The 24,567-nt window shown below is 42.1% G+C and overlaps 2 protein-coding genes across 3 annotated transcripts in view; one reads left to right on the top strand and one right to left on the bottom strand.

Annotated features, from left to right (window-relative positions):
- Positions 1-18,390, bottom strand: part of COL4A1 (collagen type IV alpha 1 chain) — a 145,620-nt gene extending 127,230 nt beyond the window's left edge. The window contains exon 1 of the mRNA XM_019731071.3: positions 18,157-18,390. Within this exon, the coding sequence (XP_019586630.1) occupies positions 18,157-18,240 (84 nt within the window). The 5' untranslated portion in view covers positions 18,241-18,390. The remainder of the gene's footprint in view (positions 1-18,156) is intronic.
- The window catches only part of COL4A2 (collagen type IV alpha 2 chain), a 182,980-nt gene continuing 176,362 nt past the window's right edge, over positions 17,950-24,567 (top strand). The window contains exons 1-3 of one of the 2 annotated variants that reach the window (XM_074329518.2): positions 17,950-18,062; positions 19,000-19,087; positions 19,202-19,256. In XM_074329518.2, the coding sequence (XP_074185619.1) occupies positions 19,044-19,087; positions 19,202-19,256 (99 nt within the window). In that variant the 5' untranslated portion in view covers positions 17,950-18,062; positions 19,000-19,043. Of the gene's footprint in view, positions 18,063-18,462; positions 18,705-18,999; positions 19,088-19,201; positions 19,257-24,567 lie in introns of those variants that run through there. The other variant, XM_019731070.3, reaches the window with a different exon arrangement.

Below are 24,567 nucleotides of genomic sequence, written 5' to 3'. Positions count from 1 at the left end.
ACAGGCAGTGACCAACCATGGATCGCATTGTAGCTCCTACCAGGTAGCCTCAGTCCGGTCACAGGCAGTGGCTGACCTTGGCCTTCATGGGAGCTCCTCCAAAGAGGCACCAGAACCAACACACCCAGAGGCTGCCTTCAGGCCACAACAGAGAACCATCCAATTAGCCCCACCAGTGGTACAACCAAAGGGTGGTCTTGGCAGGCACCAGAGCCCACTAGACAAATCCCACTCCATGGAGTCAGCCCCTGCACAGCAGTTTGTATACTGTGGGCATGGCCACTCTTCGCAGCTAGTCAGCCTGAGGATCAATACCACCATGCACAACCCACACAAAGGGTACTCCCGGAGCACCTGGTGAAGGTGATCAGGGATATTGTGCAACTGGACTCCACAGGGCACCTACTACATAAGACCACTCGGCCAAGACTGAGAAACCTAGTACATCTACCTAATACATAAAAACAAACACAGAGAAGCAGCAAAATGAGGAAAAAACCAGCTCTAATGCGTGTTTTGGAGCAAAAATTAATAGGACCCAGTCTTATTCTACTATAATATAAGACCAGATCTTTAATATAAAATATAATATAATATTATACCGGGTCTTATATTAATTTTTGCTCCAAAAGATGCATTAGAGCTGATTGTCCAGCTAGGTCTTATTTTCAGGGAAACATGGTAAAAGCTGGGGTAGAAATACTTATATCAGACAAAACAGACCTTAAAACAAAGGCTACAATAAGAGACAAAGAAGAATGTTACATAATGATAAAGATATCAATCCAACAAGAAGATATGACCCTTGTAAACATTTATGCACCCAACATAGGAGCACCTAAATACATATAGCAAATATTGACTGGCGTAAAGGGCGAGACTGACAGTAATACAGTCAAAGTAAGGGACTTTAACAACCCATTGACACCAATGGATGGATCATCCAGACAGAAAATCAACAAGGAAACAGCGGCTTTTAATGATACACTAGACCAGATGGATTTAATTGATATTTTTAGAGTATTTCACCACAAAGCAGTATTTCAAGCACACATGGAACATTTTCTAAGACAGAACACAAGTTAGGCCATAAATCAAGTCTCATTAAATTTAAGAAGATTGAAATCATATCAAGATTCTTCTCTAACCACAATGGTAAAAAACTAATACACACAAATCAAAAATTAATACACAAACGCAGGGAGGCTAAATAACATGCTACAAAACAATAGATGGGTTAACAATGAGATTAAGTGAGAAATTAAAAGGTACCTTGAAACATGTGAAAATAAAAACACAATGACTCAAAATCTATGGGACACAGCAAAAGCAGTGATAAGAAGGAAATTTATAGCAATACAAACCTATCTCAAGAAACAAGAAAAATGTCAAATAAACAATCCAACCTTACATTTAAAGGAATTACAAAAAGAAGAGCAAAGGCCAAAGTGAGTAGAAGAAAGGAAATAATAAAGATCAGAGTAGAAATAAATGAAATAGTCTTAAAAAATAATACAAAAGAGCAATGAAACCAAGAGATAATTCTTTGAAAAGATAAACAAAAATTGATAAACCTTTAATCAGACTTACCAAGAAAAAGAGAAAGAACTCAAATAAATAAAATCAGAAATGAAAGAGCAGAGGTGACAATTGACACTACAGAAATACAGAAGATATGAGAAAATACTATGAAGAATTATATGCCAACAAATTGGACAATCTGGAAGAAATGGATAAATTCCTAGAAACATACAATCTTCCAAAACTGAATTAAGAAGAAACAGAAGATCTGAACAGAGTGATTACTACAAACAAAATCTAATCAGTAATCAACAAGTTCCCAACAAACAAAAGTCCTGGACGACATGGCTACATAGGTGAATTTTACCAAACATCAAAAGAGAACACCTATCCTTCTAAAACAATTCCAAAACATTCAAGAGGAAGGGAGGCTCCCAAGCTCATTTTACAAGGCCACCATTAACCTGATTCCAAAACCAGACAAAAACACTACAAAAAAAAAAAAAATTATAGGCCAATATCCCTGATGAACATAGATGCAAAAATACTCAACAAAATATTAGCAAATCAAATTCAGCAATACATTAAAAAGATCGTACATAATGATCAAGTGGGATTTATTCCTGGGATGCAAGGTTTGTTCAATATCTGCAAATCAATTGCTATGATACACCACCTAAAAAAATGAAGGACAGGGGTGGCCAGATGGCTCAGTTGATTAGAGCGCAAGCTCTGAGCAACAGGGTTGCTGGTTCGATTCCCACATGGGCCAGTGAGCTGCGCCCTCCACAACTAGATTGAAGACAACAACTTGAGCTGAGCTGCTGGTGAGCTCCCAGTGGGCAGCCGGTGGCTCAGTTAGTTAGAGCGTGGGTTCTTAACAACATGGTTGCCAGTTCGATTCCCACATGGGATGGTGGGCCGTGCCACCTGCAACTAAGATTGAACACGGCACTTTGAGCTGAACTGTCACTGAGCTGCCAAAGGGCAGCCAGATGGCTCCGTTGGTTGATTGAACTAGATTGAAAATGGCAACTGGACTTGGAGCTGAGCTGTACCCTCCACAACTAAGATTAAAGGACGACTCGACTTGGAGCTCATGGGTCCTGGGAAAAACACACTGTTCCCCAATAAAAAAATCCTGGAAATACACACTATTCCCCTCCCGCAACAAAACCTTAAAAAAAATGAATGATAAAAATCATACAATCATATCAATATTGACAAAATCCAGCATCCATTTATAATAAAAACTCTCAGCAAAGTGGGAATAGAGGGAACATACCTCAACATAATAAAGGCCATATATGACAAAACCACAGCTAACATCATACTCAATAGCGAACAGCTAAAAACATTTTTCTTAAGATCAGGAACAAGACAAGGATGTCCACTGTCACTATTTTTGTTCAGCATAGTATTGAAAGTCCTAGCCACAGCAATCAGACAAGAAAAAATAATAATAAAAGACATCCCAATTGGAAAGAAAAAAGTAAAACTGTCATTATTTGCAGAATACATGATACTATGAGTCTACCAAAACTCTATTAGAATGAATGAATGAATTCAGTAAAGTAGCAGGATAAAAAATTAATTTTCAGAAATGAGTTGCATTTTTATACACCAATAACAAACTATCAGAAAGAGAAATTAAGAAAACAATCCCACTTACAATTGCATCAAAAAAATATCTAGGAATAAATCTAACCAAGGAGGTAAAACATTGAAGAAATAAACTGAAGAAGATAAAAATAAATGGAAGCATATACAGTACTCATGGATAGGAAGAATTAACATCATTAAATGTACTTACTACCCAAAGCAATCCATAGATTCAATGTAATCCCTATCAAAATACCAATGGCATTTTTCACAGAACGAGAACAAATAATCTAAAAACTTATATGGAACCACAAAAGATGCCGAATAGCCAGAGCAATCTTGAGAAAAAAGAACAAAATTGAAGGTATCCTACTACTAATATCAAACTATAGTACAAGGCTTCAGTAATCAAAACAGCATGGTACTGGCATAAAAACAGACACGCAGATCAATGGAAAAAAATAGAGAGCCCAGAAATAAACCCATGTCTATATGATCATTTCATCTATGACAAAGGAGGCAAGAATATATGATGGGGTGAAGACAGTCTCTTCAATAAATGGTGTTGGGAAAACTGGACAGATACATGCAAAAACTAAAACTAGACCACTTTCTTATACCATATACGAAAATAAACTCAAAATATCTTAGACTTAAATGTAAGACCTGAAACCATAAAACTCCTGCAAGAACACATAGGCAGCAAATTCTTCAGAACATTGCTCTTAGTAATATTTTTTTCTGGTACATCTCCTCAGGCAAGGGAAACAAAAGAAAAAATAAACATATGGGACTACATCAAACTAAAAAGCTTTTGCACAGCAAAGGAAACCATCAACAAATCAAAAAGACAACCTACTGAATGAGAGAAGATATTCACCAATGATTCAACCAATAAGGGGTTAATATCCAAAACTTACAAAGAACTCATACAACTAAATACCAAAATAACAAACAATCCAATTAAAAAATGGGCAGAGGACCTGAATAGACATTTCGCCAAAGATGACATACAGATGGACAATAGACATATGAAAAGATTCTCAATAACACTAATCATCAGAGAAATGCAAATTAAACCTCAATGAGATATCACCTCACAACTGTCAGAATGGCTATCAATAATAAATCAACAAACAGCATGTGTTGGTGAGGATGTGGAGGAAAGGGAACCCTTGTGTATTATTGGAAGGATTGCAAATTGGTGCAGTCACTATGAAAAATGGTTTGGAGTTTCTTCAAAAAATTAAAAATAGAATTCCTTATGACCCAGCAATTCAACTTCTGGGTGTTTATCTAAAGAAATCCAAAATACTAATTCAAAAATATACATGCGCCCCTGTGTTCACTATGCAGCACTATTTACAATAGCCAAGATACAAAAGCAACTTAAATGTCCATCAATAGATAATTGGATAAAGAAATTGTGGTACATCTATACAATGGAATATTACTCAGCCATAAAAAAAATGAAATTTTACCTTTTGCAACAACATGGATGGACCTAAAGGGTATTATGCTAAACGATATAAGTCAGACAGAGAAAGACAAATACCATATGATCTCACTAATATGTGGAATCTAAAGAAAATAAACGAACAAACAAAACGGAAACAGACTCATAGATCCAGAGAACAAACTGATGGTTGCCAGATGGGAAGGTGAAAAAGGTAAAGAGATTAAGAAGCACAAACGGGTAGTTACAAAATAGTCATGGGGATGTAAAGAACAGCATAGGGAATACAGTCAATAATGTTGTAATAACTATGTATGGTGCCAGGTGGGTACTAGACTAAGCAGGGTGACCACTTCATAAATTATACAAATGTCTAACCACTGAAACTAATATAAAATAATATTGAATGTCAACTATAATTGAAAAAATGTAAGAACAAAAAAACACTATTCAAGCTAGTGGTTGTCAGGTCCACCTGCAAGGCTATTAGTAATGAGAAACTCAACCTAATGATTTTGTCCTGCACAGCTTTCAGGTTAATATTGAGTTCCTCAAATTACACATTTTCACACCATCCAGGACCAGAATAAGTTGCATTAAAGTTTGGAGTTGTCTCCTCCTGTTTACTATCCATCACCTGTCATTCTGACTGGAGGTCACAAGCAATTCCGCTCAGATACAGCAGAAAATGGCTCAGATACAGCAACTCAAACTCACGTCTGCATTTTCAACATGATGTTTAGACATATGGGAAATATCAGCTGATCTTACTTCCTCTTTGCTCTCTGACACTATTTAAGAAGAGAATTGCCAATTAAGGGATTAAGCTTATTAAGGATTATTTCTATAATTATTTCCCACCAAAAAGGCTCTGTAATATCATACATTTCATCAGAGATTTTTACGTTATCCCCCCCCCCCGTATTAATAGCTTTTCACAGTTGCAAGATGTACAAAACATCTCAGGTGTACAAAACAACATAACGATTAGACATTTACACCCCTCACAAAGTGATAACCCCACCAAGTCTACTATCCATCTGACATCATACATAGCTATTACAGTACCGTTGACTATATTCCCTACGCTGTACTTTACATCCCGTGACTACATATATATATATATATATATATATATATATATATATATATATATAGAGAGAGAGAGAGAGAGAGAGAGAGAGAGAGAGAGAGAGCTCCAGTGCCCATCTGACACCCTACAGTCTTTACAACATTATTGATTATATTATCCATACTGTATTTCACGTCCCCATGACTATTATGTGACTACCAATTGGTACTTCCTAATCCGTCAACCCCAAGTGGAATCTAGAGATGTGTACTTTCAATTGTCTAGGACAATTGGCCAACACATTTTGCCAAGAACCTATGTTTTCTTTTTTTAAGCCACTCAATATTTTCACAGAAACAGGCTTCATGTTTCTGATTCATTTGTCTCTACTCGCAAATGAGATTGGTTTTGCCCAGGGAACCTGGGAAACCTTGGTCTTTGCAATACAACTTCAATTTTGCCAAATAGCATAACTCAACAGAAAGGGGCTCAAGTGCTCATCATGACGAGAACTCCTCCAGGTTTGAGTAAATGCTGAACCTGAGAATAGCAGCTCTTCATTTCTGGGTGCTGCTACACATTGCAGCAGTCTTCCCATAGGAGTTGCAGTATACGATGAGGGTGGCATGACCATTTGTCCTTTGGAACTAGAGGTTCTCAAATGTGTCCCTGCTGATTACATAAGCATCCCTCATTTGACTGTTTGTCTCAAGCCTCTTCATACAAGGTCTTGCTGACTTGGCCATACAGCAATGCAATTTTAAGGGAAAGGACAATATTCTTGCATCATCATTGTTGTGACACATGCCATTCTCGTCAAAATGCTTGGAAGTCATGAACACTGTAGCAACACATTTGCTTTCTGAAGTTTCCATTCTATCTGGTGTTTCCACATCTGATGCCTCTGTTCCCCCTCAATCCAAGTTGTTTTCCCACAGCTAGCTAGCTTTGCATAATTCCCAGGGCAGAGAGGAAAACCAAGCTAACTTATTTCCTACTCTAGAGGTATTTCAAAATGTCTAATTTCTATAGACATTGGAACAACCCTGAATATCTGTTAGTCTCATGAATTTATGTTAGAGATACGAAGTAGATAATATTGCCTACAGAGGAATTCGGTTCTCTTCCTTATATTTATAAGTTAACAGAGTTGAATTTCTGAGGTGAGCCATTCCTAAAACAGCAAAGAGAGACGTCTTTTTAGATAACTTTCTACTTCAGCATGAAGGAAGGCCAAAATTGTTTGTATTAATTCCATAAACTATCTTTGAGGGCAGCAATTCTTGCCTGTTTTGTTCCACAGCCTAGACTAGTACCTGGCACAGAACAGGTATACAATAAATATTTATTACATGAATGAATGTATGAATGAATGGATGGATGGATACCATTAATTATATCTATAGATAACATATTCATGTATGCATACATCTAATAAATGTGTATATGTGTACAGATGTACATGTATACAAGTACATGCATACATATGTTAACTGAAGGCACTTAACATACAAAAAGCCCTAACATTCTATAAGATCAATTTAAGATAAAAATGTATAAATAAGACTCATTTCCTTAAGACATGTAGAGACCCTTGTAGAAATACTCTTTATCTAGTTATATAGGGCTAGACTATTTTTAGGCTTTTTAATGGATAAACATCCTCAATCTGTCAGTGTGTTTGGATTGTTCTCTTACACTCTCTCACTCCATGGCTTTCTGACCCGACCTAAGGTGAATTCTAAAATGGGTCTCAGCGGCAAATGTTTATGTGGCTGGAAGCCCCACCTCTGGTGCCCCATAGACATTGCTTATCATGGAAAACGGCCCAAGGCAGACAGAGATGCAGAGCTGCCAATGTAAGCTCAAACTCGGCAACAGGTGAGATTTCTATGAGTGAGCCGCCACTTGGCTCTGTCTCCACATCGGCACACACACCAAAGCAGCTCACTGATCTCCATGACTAACCGACTTCAGAGGGATTTATTAGGAATGATAAATCACTAAAGATGGGGTTATCCTCTTCAGTCAGACCCATCAACTCTGGACTTAGTTGATGCTTTGGTGGGAAGTTACTAGAGTCAATGATCAGACTACAAGAAACCTCATGATTTGGAAGGCTGAGGAAACAGCCCTGGAGTACCACCATTTTTCATGCTAAGGAAGAGATGCCCTTTCCCATTTTACCAAGGTCAGGGAGAAAGGTCTCGAAGGTGATTCTCACTTTTGCACAATGTCCCATTAATCTACGCTCTTTGCACATTAGTTACTATCAGGAAAGAATCTATGGAAGACACTCCTCTTTTGAATGTCTCTAAAACACCAGCTGTCAGAGTATCTCACAAGAAGTTGAAACTGTGCTAACGCTGTCACTTCCTATATGAAATCACTACTACAACGTCTTTCATTTCAACTTGATTCTGTTAGTTTTAATTTTGTCATGCTTCAAACCCCGTTTTCCATCTTGGAATGTTTTAGGGGTAGAATTATACCCTTAAAATTGTGCAATAAAAACATATTTAATTAATTATAGTGTGTGAATATCATTATAATCCTATATTTGTAAATTATTCAAGAAGTTTATTTCATTTTAAGGGATGAAATACATGTAAGAGAAAAACATTTTTTAGTCAATGTAGTTTTAGTTACAGATGAATATCAATAATATAATGAAATTGATAATAAAAGCTAACATTTCTTGGACTCATGCTATGTCAGTCACTCATGTATGTGCTTTACGTGTATTATCACATGTACTATTTACAATCTATTTACTCCAACAATCTAATAAAGGAATAGTATCATTACTCCTATTTTACAGATCAGAAAACTGAGGCACAGAGAGGTTGAATAGGTTGCCCAAGGTAAAAAAGCTTCTTGCTGGTAAATCAAGAATTCAAACACATGTGGTCTAGTTCCAGAGTCTGTGATTATATGATGCTTTTTTTAGAGAGTCAGAACCTAAGTAAAAACTTTTTGGACAAAAAGCAAACAGTGAAAGTTTTAATTTTTCAATATAGCATTTATTATACCATTATTAGAATTATTCTAACTTCTGACCCTGAGTGAGTACTCAACACACATTTATTGAACAGGTTTCAAATGCCAAAATCAAGAAACTGAGTTATCAGCATATTAATTTGTGCTATGTGCTTAAATGAATTCTTAGCCTTTCTTGTTTTATTTTTATTGATATAAAAAACATTGGGACTTTGGTTATAAATTTGGCTTCTAGCTTAAACCAATGCCCAAAGTTATGTATGTTTTAAATGAATTATCTACTCAAGAGATAAAAACAAATACATAACTCTAGTAATATATTAATGGATGATAACGCCAAGAAAGAAGAGAAAATATCTAAGGTCAACAAGAAATAAAAAATGATTAATTGTAGAATCCCAGTAAAAGCCTGAATTCCAGAATGAAGAAATACAGTCTTATTATTTTGAGACATTTGTGAAAACAAAATCTAATTACTACTAAGGCGCCCAATAGCTATTTGCTCAACGTTGCTTTAACAAACTGATAAAAAGCATCTGTTGTTAGCATGTTTACATGCAAAAACAGTTTGTAAAAGGAATGAATGCGGGATGAACCAAGAAGACTGGCTGTGCACATCCTATGTAATAAGCGGCGTGCCCTCCCCAGTGTATCAGTGAATAGTGATTCTGAACCAAGTTTTGTACTTCTCCAAAATCCATCTGACCCAGAGGCTGAACTACCTACATTGTGGTATTTTTTTCCCCATCACTGACCCATTTTCCTGTTTTGGCAAGTTCATCTTAATTTTATAGGCTATTTCCTGACCAAAATTTAGGAGTTATTTTAAACCGCTAACCCCAAATGGTCTTTAATCTCCAGGATATGGATTTGGCCATAATAAAATGCAAAACAGAAATTCCTCATTCAGAGGGCCAAGTGGCCAAGGCACAGAGAGGGTGGGTGAGGGTGGGCGCTGCAAGAAGTTGAAGTTATGTGATGGGAGTCTGGCCTCACAAACCCTGACTGGGTTCTGCCCTGGGCCAGCCTCAAGCATACAGTCTCAGCAGGTGCGTGGGAATGAACGGAGCCACTAACGATGGCAAAATCTGACTTAAAGTACATAATCATGAGAAACCTCATGTCCCATGTCCTGAGGTGGAAAGGAGGACCACAGGGCACCAGGATCTTCTCTCCGCACCAGCTGTCCCCACTTCGTACCAATCAAGCCCTCTCCAAATTAATTCACGAGCACACTTCTAGAACCTTCTTCCTACTTCTAAGCTTCCCAACAGCACCACAGAGCTGGAACTGGAATTGCCAACCTTAACAAGAACCAATAAGAAAAAAAAAAGATAATGACAATTGGGAAAGTCACTTTAAATGCAATGGTTCAGCTTCTATTTGAGTCCACACTAATGTCGCAGAACAGCATGTCTATAGCTCACATCCATCAAACAGTTGCCCCTGTAAAATGAAGAAAATGAACAAGGTCTATAGTCTTCAAACCTACAGTATCAACATCACCTATTAGAAATACAGTTCTCAGGTGCACCCCACACCCCCTGAAGCAGAAATTCTGGGAGTGGGGCTCAGTATCTATGTTTCATCAAGCCCTCCAGATGATTCTGCTGTGAGCTCAAGTTCAAGAACTACGGGTACAGGTGACCTTTTGTGGTCTTCTCCAGCTCCAGGATGCCTTCATGGTATAATTACTTTGCTATTTATTCCTCAAAATGTGTTTTTAATTTAACAAACAAACCAGTTCCTGGCACAAAGACAGCACTGTATAAATGCTTCACAAATATTAGTTCGTTTAATCCTCATACATGTTCTCTAAGCTGGACATTATTTTTGTCCCCACTTTACAGATGAGGAAATGTCTGCAGAAGGAAGTAGGTAATTTGCTTGCAGTTACACGGTTATAAGAGGCACAGCTGGGATTCAAACCAGCATCCATGAGCTTAACTGCAGTGCCTGCTTCCCCATGCACAGCAAGTGGGTCACTGGACTATTTTTCTCTCTGGATGTATCTGAAACATTGCAATTGTCTTTCCAAGAAGTTGTGTGTACATCTCCCTTTGATGCAAGCTCCTTAGAGACATAGACATTTCTTTTGTCTAGCTAATTTTAGAGTCCTTGGAATTAAGCTGAACCCTCAGATAGTACATGACTTTTACTTAAGGTACAGTTAGATCAAGTATTTGCCAAATGGACATTAGAAAAAAATGGACCGAACTATGGTTCTGTGGCCTTTTTTCCTTACTAAAATCTTGTACATCATAGGTAATAATGATAATATAATAATATTACCTTAAGTCAAGCTCTATCGCAGGAATAGTCTGGAACTAGCAAATAAGTTTCACGCAACTTAGTAATAACTCTGCAACATTAAAATGTGTTACTGTATTCGTTTAAAAATTCTAAAATGCATCTCAAAAATTAAAGCCGATTGGGAAAAGGAGTTGCCTGTGTTTTAAAATGACATTTTAAAGCTAATGCTCTTGGATGTTATGGAAATAAATACTCCTGTGCTCAAAAATAAGTCATTTGTTGTATAAAAAAATAATTGTGGATTTTAGCGGAAATTTTTATTTTTTTAAATATTATAAAATATGCTTACTTTATAAAAATACTGTTAGAGATGCAGCAGCCAAGTCTCCCTCTGATTAAAATATACATTAATATTATATCTTAATAGAAATTAAGGAAAAATACCAAAATAGTTATCGTTGGGTTTCTTTGCAATATTCTGAAACAGGAAACCAATACTGACTTAGTACCCTCAAAAATTCCCCCTATGCTAAATGCAAAGTGTTAGGTCAGATTTATCTTTCAAGTGAAGACACATGCTGCCACATACTGTATTTCCCCGAAAATAAGACCTAACCGGAAAATAAGCCCTAGCAGATTTTTCAGGATGACATCCCCTGAATATAAGCCCCAATGCGTCTTTTGGAGCAAAACTTAATATAAGACCCGGTCTTGTTTTGGGGGAAACACGGTATCACTAAACTCTGAACCTTCTTCATCGCTAAATATGTGACTGGCTGCTAGGAGAAGTTTGTGCAGCTTTGGAAACGTTGAGTTACACAACCAGAAATACTGGGTTTTGTTCTTCACAAAGGAATATGTTTATTTTCTAAAGCTGAAACTCAATAGAAACTCTTAACAATTTTTATTAGATGTCAAATACAGGAATATTGTCTCCAAATATTCTGCTGAGTTGGACAACATTTATTTAATCAGCTAAACTCTGAGTGAATATACAAATGGCTTCTCCACTTCTTGGTATATTTGGTGAAATGGGAATAGAGCAACTAACATCAAGTTGGATTCTTCCAGTTCACAGCTGGTATCTCTTGCTGTTATCCCAACAAGAAATGCCCACAGTACACTAAGACATTTATTTGATAATAAACAATAGTAATTCCAAAATTCTGAACAAGTATTGACTCCAAGAGCAATAAAAGATGAAGAGTTTAGATAATTCTCTTTTATAAGCAAGAGATACACAAAAGCCCACACGGCATGTAGTACATTGTTTTCATATCTGATTTGAACACTTTGCATTTGTCTTTTACTTTACCACAATTCAAGCAAGCTTTAAAACTCAGATAACGTAAAATGTTCTTAGAGTGGGCAGATTAAAAACCAAGTGTAGCAAAACTAGGAATATTACTAAACCACGGAATAAACTATTTACATAAAGAGTTCAGCACTGTATATATTTCCAAGTTGTGTTTAGTCTGTGGTGGAACGTCTACTCCAAATTCCAAATTGAGAGGAAACACCTTCGTTTGACATTACTTTTCTCTGTGTTCCTTAAAACTACCACAGGGGTCAGTAATGTAACAGAATCTCCGTGAGTTAGCACACGTCTCCATTGGTACTCTCTCAGGGGTCCTAGGTAAATGGCAACCAGAAACATGAAAACTGCAAGCAATTAATGGTTTCCCTCCACGTGTCAGACCCTCCCACAGACAGTGGGGGCATTCTAAAAAGAAGCGATGTCCTCCAGCATCTCATAATTGTCAGGGGTGTCGGACTAACATACATAAGACAACGTGACCCCAGTCACATAGCAGAGATAACACCCAACATTTCTTGAATGCTTACTTGCTTCAACTTCACTGAGCAACTGGAAGATTTCCGCTGACACTGTATTATCCTCATTTGATAGATTAGGGACCCAAGGCTCAAAGAGATTGCACTGCTCCACAGAACACAGAGATTAGCCCTTCATGATAATTACCCATGTTGCATGTTGGGGAGTGGTGATGATGATGTGTCAATATAGGCTCATCATTTATGACAAATGTACCACTCTGGTGAGGGATGTTGATAACGGGAGAGGCTGTGCTTGTGCAGACATAGGGGCTATATGAAAAATCTCTGTACCTTGCTCTCAATTTTGCTTTGAACCTAAAACCGCTCTAAAAATAAAGACTTTATTGAAAAACAAATGAACAAAACCCATCCAGCCAAAGACATGAAAACCTTTGGTCAGATAGTATGCAGCCATTGTCAGATGCTGAGCAGAAGAATCATGTGGTCATAGACTGGATCTCTGAAGACAGACTCATGACAACATGAAGACCGGCTGGAGAGAACACAAGGCTGAAAGAAGGGGCAGGAGTCAGGAGGCTTGTGGCAATCCTGGCAAAAGGAGAATAGACCTGGAATGGGGTCATAGCTATGGAAAGAGAAAGCAGCAGGGGCGGGGGGAGACTCTATGACGCATGTAGAAAGAAGGGTAGACCTGATGACTGAGTGACATGGAGGATAAAAAAGAAGGAAGGGTGAGGCCTCGAGATGAAGTCACAGTCTCTAGGCCACGCATCAGGAAACATGAAGGGTGCCAATGACCAAAATGGGAGAGTTGGGAAGGGCAGTTGGTCTGGGTAAAAGTAAGTTCAGTTCTGGATATATTTGCTAAGTCTGAGATCAAAGCAGGTGAAGAGTTCCATGGGAACATGAAGATACTAGACTGGAGTTCAAGGAAAAAGTTTGGAATCACCTTCATGGAATGATAACAAATCACGGGAGGAAATCTCCATAGGTGAAGAGGATTAGAGACAAGAGGGAAGCCTGCTGAGGCCTGTTCCCATGGTTTACCCACACTGAGGGGTTTGGAAGAGGAAGAACAGCAGAGAAGTAGAAGAAAACTAGGATAGACTTATGTCACAGGAGTAAGACCTCAGGAGAACAATGGAGGGGAAACACAGGATGGAACCAGCTCACTGTGTATCAGGCTATAAAAATACGACACCCCCCCCTCCAAAAGTAATTCTTACAGTGTTAAATTCCTTAAAAGAAATCGACAATTGAAATATGTTCTGGTTTACATCCCCTTTCATTGTATGCATAAGAATGGTAGGAATATGTCTTTTGTATTGTTCCATAGTTGACATTTTTTAGTGGTTGTTTAATAATAGCAGGAAGAACAATGCTCTAGTGATATTATTTTAGGCATTCTATTGTTGCTTTTGCTTACTCTAGCCCAAGAACTCAAAATACCAAATCTGCTTGAGACATTTTAATGAGGTCAATCCTTTTTTAATTTCTGGAACAATTGTTATAACAAACATTGTATACTTCATCAAAACAAGAGTTGTAATTTATTCACTTCTTGATGCTCTCCTGATTTCTAAAAGGATTTGTCTTAGAGCGTCACTTGTGGGTTCAATTTGTCTGCAAAATCTTTACCAGCTCTTAACTAGATAACTGAGCTTGTTAAGTTACCGCCACTCTTACCAGTCCCAAGAAATTTGCCAACAGTCTTGTTAATGAATAATGGTGGGTTTTGTGACTTCCCTCATGTCCTTGCCCAAGTGAGGGTAGGTTTTCTGGGTCAGTTCCTAAAGACACTCCCACTTAGAATCAGTCACCCATGCTGCAAGTCTCCAAACATTCCAATGTATCTGCAGCCTCAGGAGAGAGCACACCACCAGTCCCAGGGTCCCCCCTCAGAGCTGGGTGCTTCTTATCGCTGTTCTCCCAAGACCTTGCCCTCAATGTCTCTCTACCCATCTAGGACAAAAGTTCAGCTACCAAGATTGCTGATAACAGAAACAATGACATCTTGGTATCTCAAAGGAGGGAAATTTAGGGTCACCTTTAAATGCAAAGACCCTTAGACTTGTAAAAGGACAGGTAAAATTATCCCACCCCTGTATGATGCCCCATAGAGGCACATATAAAAATAATACGCTGCGTTTACAATTCCTACTTCTTCCTCACATTTAGAGGTAGGATGTCTTCCCAGAAGTTTCCATGAGTTCCTCAAAGCTAGTTCAGGTGCTCCATGGTCCTTGGTCTACCTTGATTATAGCATTTACCAGTATAAGTTGTATTTGCCTGTTTCTCAGTATTTCGCTCCAAACTATGACTTTCCTGGGGGCAAAGAGTGGGTCCCACTCACTGTTGCACAGCCAGCATCTGGCAGAGTGCATAGCATGAAGAAGTGCTCACGGTGCATGTGTGGAATGAAGGAAGGAAGGGATGGATTCCTGGGAGCAGGGACAGATCTGCCAGGGAAATTGAGGCATGGAGCTAATGAATCCTCCAAAATCATCTCCTTAATGAAAGCAGACACAAAATTTAGGATCCTCTTGTTCCTAAAGCACACTCTTCTGTGTATATGTGACCAATACATACCACTAATCATTTCATAAGAGTGCACTCTTACACACATAGTTTATGTACATTATGTCTTCTGGTTGGTATTAGAGATGCTTCCCTTCACCATGGTCCAATTCTATATATAAAGAGCATCGTGATTTCGATTGTATCTCATCCATCTCACTCCCGAGATACTGGGTTCTCACATTGCTGTCATGAACAGGCTAGATATTGGGACTAAATCAGATCTCAGCCTTCTCATTTAAATTACATTTCCAGCAGAACGTGGTCCATACTCAAATGGAAATTAAATCTCACTTCATTTGAATTCTAACTCATTCAGTCCCAGGAGTGGTGACTCATAGTCTGGAGATGCCAATGTCGCTAGGCAGGCATCACCACACTTCGGGCAAAGTTCACATTTCTGATCCTGAGGAACAATTTGTTAAGAAGCGTCACATGGACCCATTGGAGAGAAAAATTTAGAGGCTGTGGAAGGAACCATTCATTCAGTACAGTATGACTGCATGACTGAGAACACAGGGCACTCACTCCATGATAACTCTATGAGCACATTTTTGTCTCAGCCTGCACGCTGTTCCTCCTTTCTTGCCTAAGAAAGAAAAGTTAGGGATGGGCGTCATGGGTAGGAGTGGCAAAAATCACTGGCTTAGAAAGACAATCCATCCACTAGTAAATGAACAGTATAACCATAGCATACATGGTTAAATGTAAAATCAAACAGCATTTCATAAGAAAAATAAATAAGTACAATTTGTGCCCAGTATCTAGCAGGTGATGTTTGGGCACACAAATGCAGGTAAACTGTGATTCAGATACTTCAAAGGGGCAGGTACTCCAAGAATCATTTGTGTTGGCTTCTCAATGAGGATTTGATTGATTTGAAGCACCTTATCATTCAAAATGTATTTTTAAATGATATTTTGCTTGGATCAATACTGAAGTTATTTCAACTTTTTGGTGTACCTATCTCAGCTGATTATGGAAGGAGGTAAGTGAAACAATGTGATCGATGGCATGAAAAGTGAGACAAATTTTTTAATTAGCCAGATATTATTTTTGAATGGATTTTCTTGTACACCCATAAATCATATGCATCTCTCTGTAATTAAGCCAGGAAAAATATAATTTAATGATAATATGTATCAAGTGGTCATCAGAAGGTATCCACATGCCAGATCTCTTAAAATACTATGTCACATGAAGGACAGAGCAAAGCTAGTGAGTAGGAATGTACTTGGGCTTTAGAGAATAAAGGGAAGTAAAAACCCAAGTCAACAATGAGTTTGATTTCCCAGGTAGGAACAGGAGTTTCCTTAAGTGAGTGGCTCATTCTTTAAAATCCTGGCTATTTGAAAAGTCAGCTCTTCAGATTAGCTTTGCTCTGCTAATATTATCAATCAGAAAATCTAAGTCCAAACAGAGGTTCACATTTCCAAATAGAGAACTTTCATTCGCTTGCCATCAGGTTTAGCAATCTCTCCTTGGAAGTATTAAATCTTTTCGTCAATATTTCTACACCCAAATAAAGTGTTCTGGAGCCTCCTCCTTTGAAAGTATTTTGTCAACATCACTGGAGAGTTTAAATAACTGACTACAGACGCTGGACTGCAAGTAACAATCTGAAGTTAATTGTGAGTGTAATCATTAGTCCCTTCAATACCCGATGAAGGCGCTGCCAGCAAGGAGTCCAGCGCTCTGTGATGAGACATGTGCGCACACTGACGGTTTACTCTGGTATATAACAGTTAATAATTTATACACAATGAAATAGAATCGGTGAGTATCATTCTTCCCGAAGAAAATTTTTAAAATGAACAAAAAAACAAAAAAACAAACAAAATACCGAAGAGAGAGCAAGATTAGGATTTGAAACAGTAAAAGAGTGAGCAATGTGGCAAGTAGCAAAATCATTTTTAAACATTTGGGGGGGGGGGGGACGATGCAAAAGTGTTTAGAAGCCACACCTTCCTGGGGTTTTGTCTACAAGGCTTTGACACTGTGGAACAGCTGAGGTCTTTATTCTGTCTGAGGGGAAGGAAAAAAGGAAAGAACAACAGTACATCAAGGACAGTCCAGAGCTGGAAGCCTTTACTCCTGCAAACCCAACTCCCAGCTCCTTTCCGGGCAAGCACATAGCCGGAGGAAATGAAAACTAGGAAAACAATTTGTGCATAGAACAATGAGATGGAGTTTCATTTTGGTTTCACACTCAAATATAAATGTGGCTATAATTTTTTTAATATATTAATAAAAGACAACGAGTCGAGTAGAGTAACTTTTTAAAGCTGCACTACAGAAAAGCCCCACTTGGGCTCTTGAGCGTGTATTAGCGACAGAAAAGTCGTGGGAAAGCAAAGATACAGCTGTTTCCAGGCAAACGGCCCAGAACTGTTCAGCATCAACCAACAGTCTCCAAAAATCTAGAGAAACACGCCCAAAGCGACTGAAGGCACATGTGTGGGGTTCCGAACAGCGTAGGGCGCGAGTGTCTACCCCTCCCGCCGCCGACTCACCCAAGCACCCAACGCAGGTGAAGGCGGCCAGCCGCTGTGCGCCCCGCGGTGCGAGTTCAAATCCCGCTAACTCCCAAGCACCCTCACCCCCCACGGTGCGCACCAAGTTCTGCACACTTGCCCACGGCCCTGAGGAGTCCCATAACTCGCCCCTACCCAGCCCACAACAAAGGAGACTCCCTAATGGATGCGCGATCTCAGCCCACAGGGATCATCAGGGAGGACCGGCCTGAAGAGTACACCTGGCCGCGGCAAGCGCGACCCCGGAGAGGTGGGCGGAAGGCTCTGGCTAGGGACAAAGGGGCAGCGCGGCGCGCCCGGGGCGCAGGACCGGACGCCGGGTAGCCGGGCCGGCCGGGACTCACCTTCGCAGCGGCCCGGCTGCGCTCCTCGTGGAGCAGGAGAGCGGCAGGCAGCAGCAACAGCCAAACGCCGAGCCGGGGCCCCATGGTGGTGCGCCCGGGGCGGCGGCGACCCGCGGTTGGCGGCGGGGGACGGTGGCCGGGCGCTCGAGTGCCGCGGCGGGCGGTTCACTCTCGGAGGGCCCCGGCGCTAGCGCAGCGCACAGTCCCGGGCGCGGCGGCTTGCGGCAGAGACCTGAGCGCCGCCAGGCGAGCTCCCCAATTTGTTGGCCCTGCCCCCTCCCCTCGGCGGCGCGCGTGCGGCGTCTCAGAGGGGTGGATTCTGTCGCGCGGGTAAGAGGCGGCGGGAGCGCGCGGCCGGAGGAGTGTGGCCGCCGCGCGCCTGGACGCTAGGTCTCGGCATTCCTCACCCACCCGCTGCCTCTGCCGGACCCTGAGTCCCGGCGCTCGCCGACTGCGAGCCCCGAGGCCCGCGCCCCGGGAGCCCGATAGAGCGGCGGCGCTGCTGTGTCGCGGCCGGGCGCTTCTGGGGGACGGAAGCCGGGCCTGAGGTGAGAGCAATCCTGGAGAGGGACCCAGGCCGAGGGCACGAACTCGGGGCGCCCTGTGCACTCTCTTACAGTGGGAGCGGGGATGGGGATCAGGCGGCCGCGGCCAAGCAGCACCAACCAGGGCCTAGATGGGAAGGCTCCCCTTTCTTCTGTCTCGTGGTGGGGCGGCTCTCCGTCACCCCCGCAAGGAGGTGTGGGCGCACGCCACTCTCGGGCGTCTCAGACCGAGGCGGCGGCAGGGATGCCTCCCTCCCCAGCAGCCCCTGCTAAGTCCGCTTTGTCTCTCCCCTTCCAGGCTAAAAAGGACCAGCCGGATCCCAGAGTGGCTGGATTGGGAGAATGGATCGAGACCAGTGCGCGGCGTCTAGCCCTGCCCTGCGGCGGTAAGCGATTTTCTGCGGTGCCCGCGTGGGTCTCGCAGGCGGAGCCCTTCCGTGTAACTTTCAGGAATTGCCAAGGCGCACGCTCATGGCGCTTTCCCTCCCTCTCCCATCCAGGTGGCTGCTTCTGGGGACTCTGACAGTGGGGCTCCTGGCCCAAAGCGTCCTGGCGGTAAGTCCTGGCTCCCGTTCATGGGCTTTGATTCGCGCGCCCGAGAGTGGTTGGGACACCGAGTGGCCTTGACAAAAGGCAGCTCATGCGTGTTCACCTGAGCGTGTGTGTGTGTGACTGTGTGTTCTCCTTCAGCCCCTATCCAGCCCAGGTTCTGAGAAAGCTTGCTTTCCTCCAGGAACTGAGGTTTGCATTCCCTTGGGTTCCCCACCGTCAATCCTGTGCCAGTCCTGTGCGTTACTGGCTTAGGCCCTTACACGGGAGCCAATAATTAAAAACGTAGCCTGCAGCATCCTTTTCCAAGAATTAGGCAAAGCCCCAGCCTTAGAAGTGAGGGAAGACTGTCAGTCACGTGGCAATGAGGCTCCAGGATACAGGTTAGAAACGTTTTTGTAGAACTCAGAAGCTGGTGTCTAGCTAGGTACTGCACTGTCCTTGGAAGACTTTTCTTGTTCTTTTAAATAAGAGGCAGGAGGATGGGCGGGGCAAGGAGGAAAACAAGACAACGTTGTACTGCGTTTGAACCATTGTGAGAGAACAATGGCTGAAAACTCGGTTTTCTCCCAACGCTTTTCTTGCCCCTGGAAGAACCAGGTTGAGAGCCGCGTTCACTGTGTGCCCATCCCTGACCCCAGAGCAGCCCTGACATTTAAGGCAGCTCTGTCAATATTGTCATTGCACTTGTGATTGCAGTATGGGATTTTATAAATTGTGTTTAAATAATAGGAGCCACTTTTACTGAATTTTATTGTAATATGGCAAAACTGCCACAGGTTTGCTGGGTCTCTTCGGTTGAAGACACAAATGTTTAAACTGGGACTGAAAATCAAGGGGACATATTGGTGTCCCGGACCCCACCGTCTCTGAACTCTGTGGGATGGAATAGGATTTCTGTAGCACCTGATTTCCATGTGATGCCTGCTGGGAATTCCCTCTTTCCTCAAGGGTTCCCACTCTGGGTAAAGTGCACTCACAGGAACAATGGGATGCTGTATCCGAGGTGTGATTTAAATTCTCTCATTTTCACATTGTTCTATCCTCATGTAAAACAAAGATTTTAAAGGCTGTGGGGGAGGAAGAACTACCCCAGCTTGGAAAAGAACCTTTAGCCTTACTTTTCTGCTGTCTTCTGCTCCAGTGCAGGGAGGGCCCAGGTTGGGAAGTTAGAAAGGAGGCCAGAGACTTTGACCGGAGCATTCCAGGTCAAAGTTTTCTTAAAGTTCAGGTCCGTCTCTTCCTTTCTACACATCCTAATGTAAGAAGGACAGAACCTGGATATTTGTCCTTTATGGGTCCTTATGCACATATGACATATAGGACTTGGCCCAGAGTTACACACACACACTCAAAGAAGGACAAGGTTTCTAGAGGGGAAAGCACTGAATCCTGTTTAGCGCTGCATTGGCTGTTCTGTCTCCCACACCCCTGTATCCGCTAGAACCACTTTTGTAATGTCAGTGTTTTCCTGCCCGAGGAATGTGAGAGTCCGGGAATCTTACCTGGGACTGATCCTAAAGTCAGTGAAAGGGCTTCCTGGCAGAAGACCTGGGTCATAATTGCAGTTCTACCCAGTCTCACAAACCTGGAGGTCCAGGTTTCCACACTTTGAACAGAAAGAGAGTACCCACCAGCTTTTTACAGAGGTCAGTGCCCTCCTACATGTATTACCTCTCTGCCTTCCTCCAAAACGCTTAGATGCTGCCAACTCACCTGAGTCTCTTTGCTCTCTGATCCTTGGATGGGACCAAGAGCATTTATTCTCAGAGTATAGTCCTTGGACCCTTACATTCACCTGGTTGGTTATAAATTCAGACCTCTGGTCTGCATTGTAGACCTTCTGATCAGACTTTCTGGGGTGCAGCCTGGGAGTCCACATTACCATTTGATGCCAAGTTTGGGAACCACTGAACTAGAGTATTGTGTTGGGAGGCAGTGGGAGTCACTTGCCAATTTATTTCATGTCCCTATAGATTCTAAATCTATAAATAAAAACGGATAAATATTTCTGAGTTATTTTACTAGAGACATATTAATATGTATTATTCAACAGACATGCAATTTGTGATGCTCAACAATGGATCTTCTACTTATTAGCTTCTTATGACCACTGGTTTTAATAGCTGTTACTCATGAAATAATTCCTTGATCTTTAGATATATTCATTAAAATATCTTTTTTAATTTTAAGTGGCAAGTTCTGCTCCTCCCCTATTTGTGTGCCATGCTCAAGAATCCTGTCTCGTTGCCTGTTTGTATCAAGGACTTTTCCCAGGGCTAGATCAATTTAGTCAAAACAGCTGTTCATTGTTGCTTGAAAGCTTCAGAGCAGAAGCAGCTACAAATGATTAGTGAGTTACTTAATGAGTACTTCCTATATGTTAATTTGTGTGTTTTAATACATCTGAGCCTCAGAGGAAAAGTACATCTATGATAGAGGCAAATATTATCACCCTCATTTTACAGATGGGAAAACAGAGGCACAAAGAATTTAAACAACTTGCCCAATGTCTCTCTCTGTAAGTGGCAGCTGTGGGATATGAACCCAGGCACTTGCCCACTGCAGGAAGCTTCCCAGGGTCAAACTGTAAGTCAGTACTAGTGAGGGTGCTCCTGAGTTTCAGTATTTGAGTCTTCTGGTTGTGCTTTCTCCTTGATCTTAAGCGTGACTAACAGAGTAAAGCCCACACACTGGAAGAGGAACCCCCCGCCCTCTCCCCGCTGCTTTGCTCTGAAGAGCAAGGGAGAAGCAATATGATCAGGTGTCCCAAAGGAGAAAAGAAAGCAGAAACCCCACTGGGCAGCCTGGGCTCAGGACCCAATATAGACACAGTTTCTCTGCGTGTACAACCATGGGCAGCACTCACTGTTGTCCAGGTTGCCTTTCCTGAGGGTGCCCTGCCTTGAAAGCAATGCCAAGGTGGCCAGCACACGTGCAGGCGACCCTTTCTAAAAGGCAGTGCAGCATAATGGCTACCACACTTGGAAGGTAGGCTGCCTGGGGGCCCTTCCCAGATGAGCAGCTGATGAGCTGCTGCCTACCCGTGGCACTCACCAAACCCCTGTGTCCTGGTTACCCCCTCTCCTGCAATGGGGATGTTACCAATGGTATCCATCTCTAGGTTCAGGGGCTATCAGATGAATGGATGTACGTGAAGTGCCCTGGAGTTTGTGGCACAGAGCAAGGCTTGAGGTATCTATTTGGCCTGTGTCAGGGAAGGTTCCCGCAGCAGACAGCACGCTTGTAACCTTCAAGGAAACTTAAAAGCGCTCACCGCAGCCCATGCTGAGCATTGTCACTTATCTCAAGAGATAGGACAGCAGTCTTGCAGATCTAAGAGACCAGTCCTGTGTGATTCTGGGAGAAAGAGAATTCCAGAGAACAAAGACCTTCCATCCCTGAGATTAAATATGCTGGGGGCTGGGCTGACCTCATGACCTCAGCTGGAGAGACAGGTTGCACACTTTAGATTCTAGATATCAGGGTGCCGCCCTGCACACCCCAGGAAATGTTGGCCTGCAGACTGCTTTCAGCACCAGCTTCAGTTTCTAGGGCCCCATACCCTGGAAAATTTGCTTGCTGCGCCTGCAGGTTGCCACATTATTCCCACCCCCATTCCCAAAAAAGAAAAAGAAGCAACAGCAGCAGCAATGTATTCTAAATTTTTTCTCTTCTCCTTTGTCATGCGGGGTATCATGCGGGGTCTCTGGCCCTGCTCCCCACATAAGAACGCAGGATATGGTGAGGCCAAAAAGGAACACCCACGGAGCCATAGATAGGGGAGTCACACCACTATAGTCTCGCTGGTGGCTGGGTAGGAGACACAGGAAGCAGGAGCCACACTATCCGCGACCTGCTGTCTGCTTCTCTGCCAACCAACCTCACTTGCTAATTGCAATCCGCTGTGCTAACTGCAATCCACGCTTGCCAGCCACCATCCTCTTGCTAGCCCCCATTTTTCCTGCTAGCGTAGCCACAGCAGTTACATTAGTGGCCAATGGCTCACTGGTTACAGCTGACGGCCAACTAGCCACAGCTGATGGCCATCCAGTCACAGATGATGGCCATTTACTACCTTTCCATGTGAGGCCAAGAGCCTGGAAACTGCACTCCTGGCTCTGTCCTCACATCGTTTCAATCAGCTTATTGATAATTGATGAAAAATGTGTAGTGCTAAGATGCTCGCGATGCTCTAAGAATCACAGAGAACAGTGACAAGCATGTCCCCAGCTCTCTGTAGGTGATTAGAGCAGCCCTCCCTGACGGCGTGTATGAGTTGGCTGCAGTAAATAACACCAGAGACTCATCATAGCATCCCAGAACTAGACGAAGGTACGAGGGTGAATGTGAGGAACACAGCTCTCGCACTACCACTGCGTGTATTTAGAACCAAAGAGAGAGAAAGGAAAAAAAAAAAAAAAGAAATTCAAGTAAAAAGCTCTAGGATAGAAAAAGATCTTGCTAAAATAATAAAAATCAAAGGATTGTCTGTCTTTCTAGAGAGAGGATTTTTAAAAAATGGGTGACCAGCTTCAAGTAAATCATAGAGAAAAGTTGAGGACAAAATGAAAGGGCAATGGTTTTTCAACACTGTGTTGATAATGAAGATGTCACTATGTAGAAGGTGGTTTTGGAATGTCTTGTTCTTTTCATCTGAGCAGGAATATTTATCTTTGATTAGAGGAATTCAGAGAAAGCTCTGAAATTGGCCTCTCACTGTATCTGCTGGTGACAGGTGTTGGCCTTGTCACCGCCCCTGAATGTGGTAGGTGAAGTCTGGAACCCTGGCCTTGGTGGATTCAGCTTGTAAACCAGGCAATCTGTGCAGTAGCTTGGGGCTTCCTGGGCCAGTGACTACCTTACCCCTGCCTGGCTACTAACTGGCTTTTTGACACCAGCCAGTGGCAAGTCACTTGATGCCTTGGTTCTGGGGCATGAGGGAAGGTTGAAGAAAAGCTGTTGTGTGGTTTCAGTGCTCCAGGCCGTCATGCGCCCCAGGCGAGCTGGAGAGTCACAACTACCCCCAACGCCTTCCATGAGCTCAGGCGTCAGCGATCAGCTGGTTCTCACGCTTCCCAGCTGTAACTTTGGGAATAGGAATGCTTTTCCAGGAAAGCATTTAGGCTGCTCCAGGATATGACTTAAAAATAAATATGCTGCATCAAGCTTTTTATCTTCAGGGTGTGAGAAGTTTCTGGAATTCATTGAATGGTACTTAATCAGCTGAGATGAGCGAATGGGCAGGTTATTTGCTGGTTACCTGTTGCCACGCCTCTCGTATTTACTCTCTCAGTTAATGAGACTCTCCTGGGAC

This window comes from Rhinolophus sinicus, chromosome 16 (genome assembly GCF_057876585.1).
Source record: "Rhinolophus sinicus isolate RSI-liver-muscle chromosome 16, RSI-T2T, whole genome shotgun sequence".
Classification (NCBI taxonomy): Eukaryota; Metazoa; Chordata; class Mammalia; order Chiroptera; family Rhinolophidae; genus Rhinolophus; species Rhinolophus sinicus.
The sequence above is the reverse complement of the archived record's forward strand: the minus strand, read 5'-3'. Positions and strand labels throughout refer to the sequence as shown.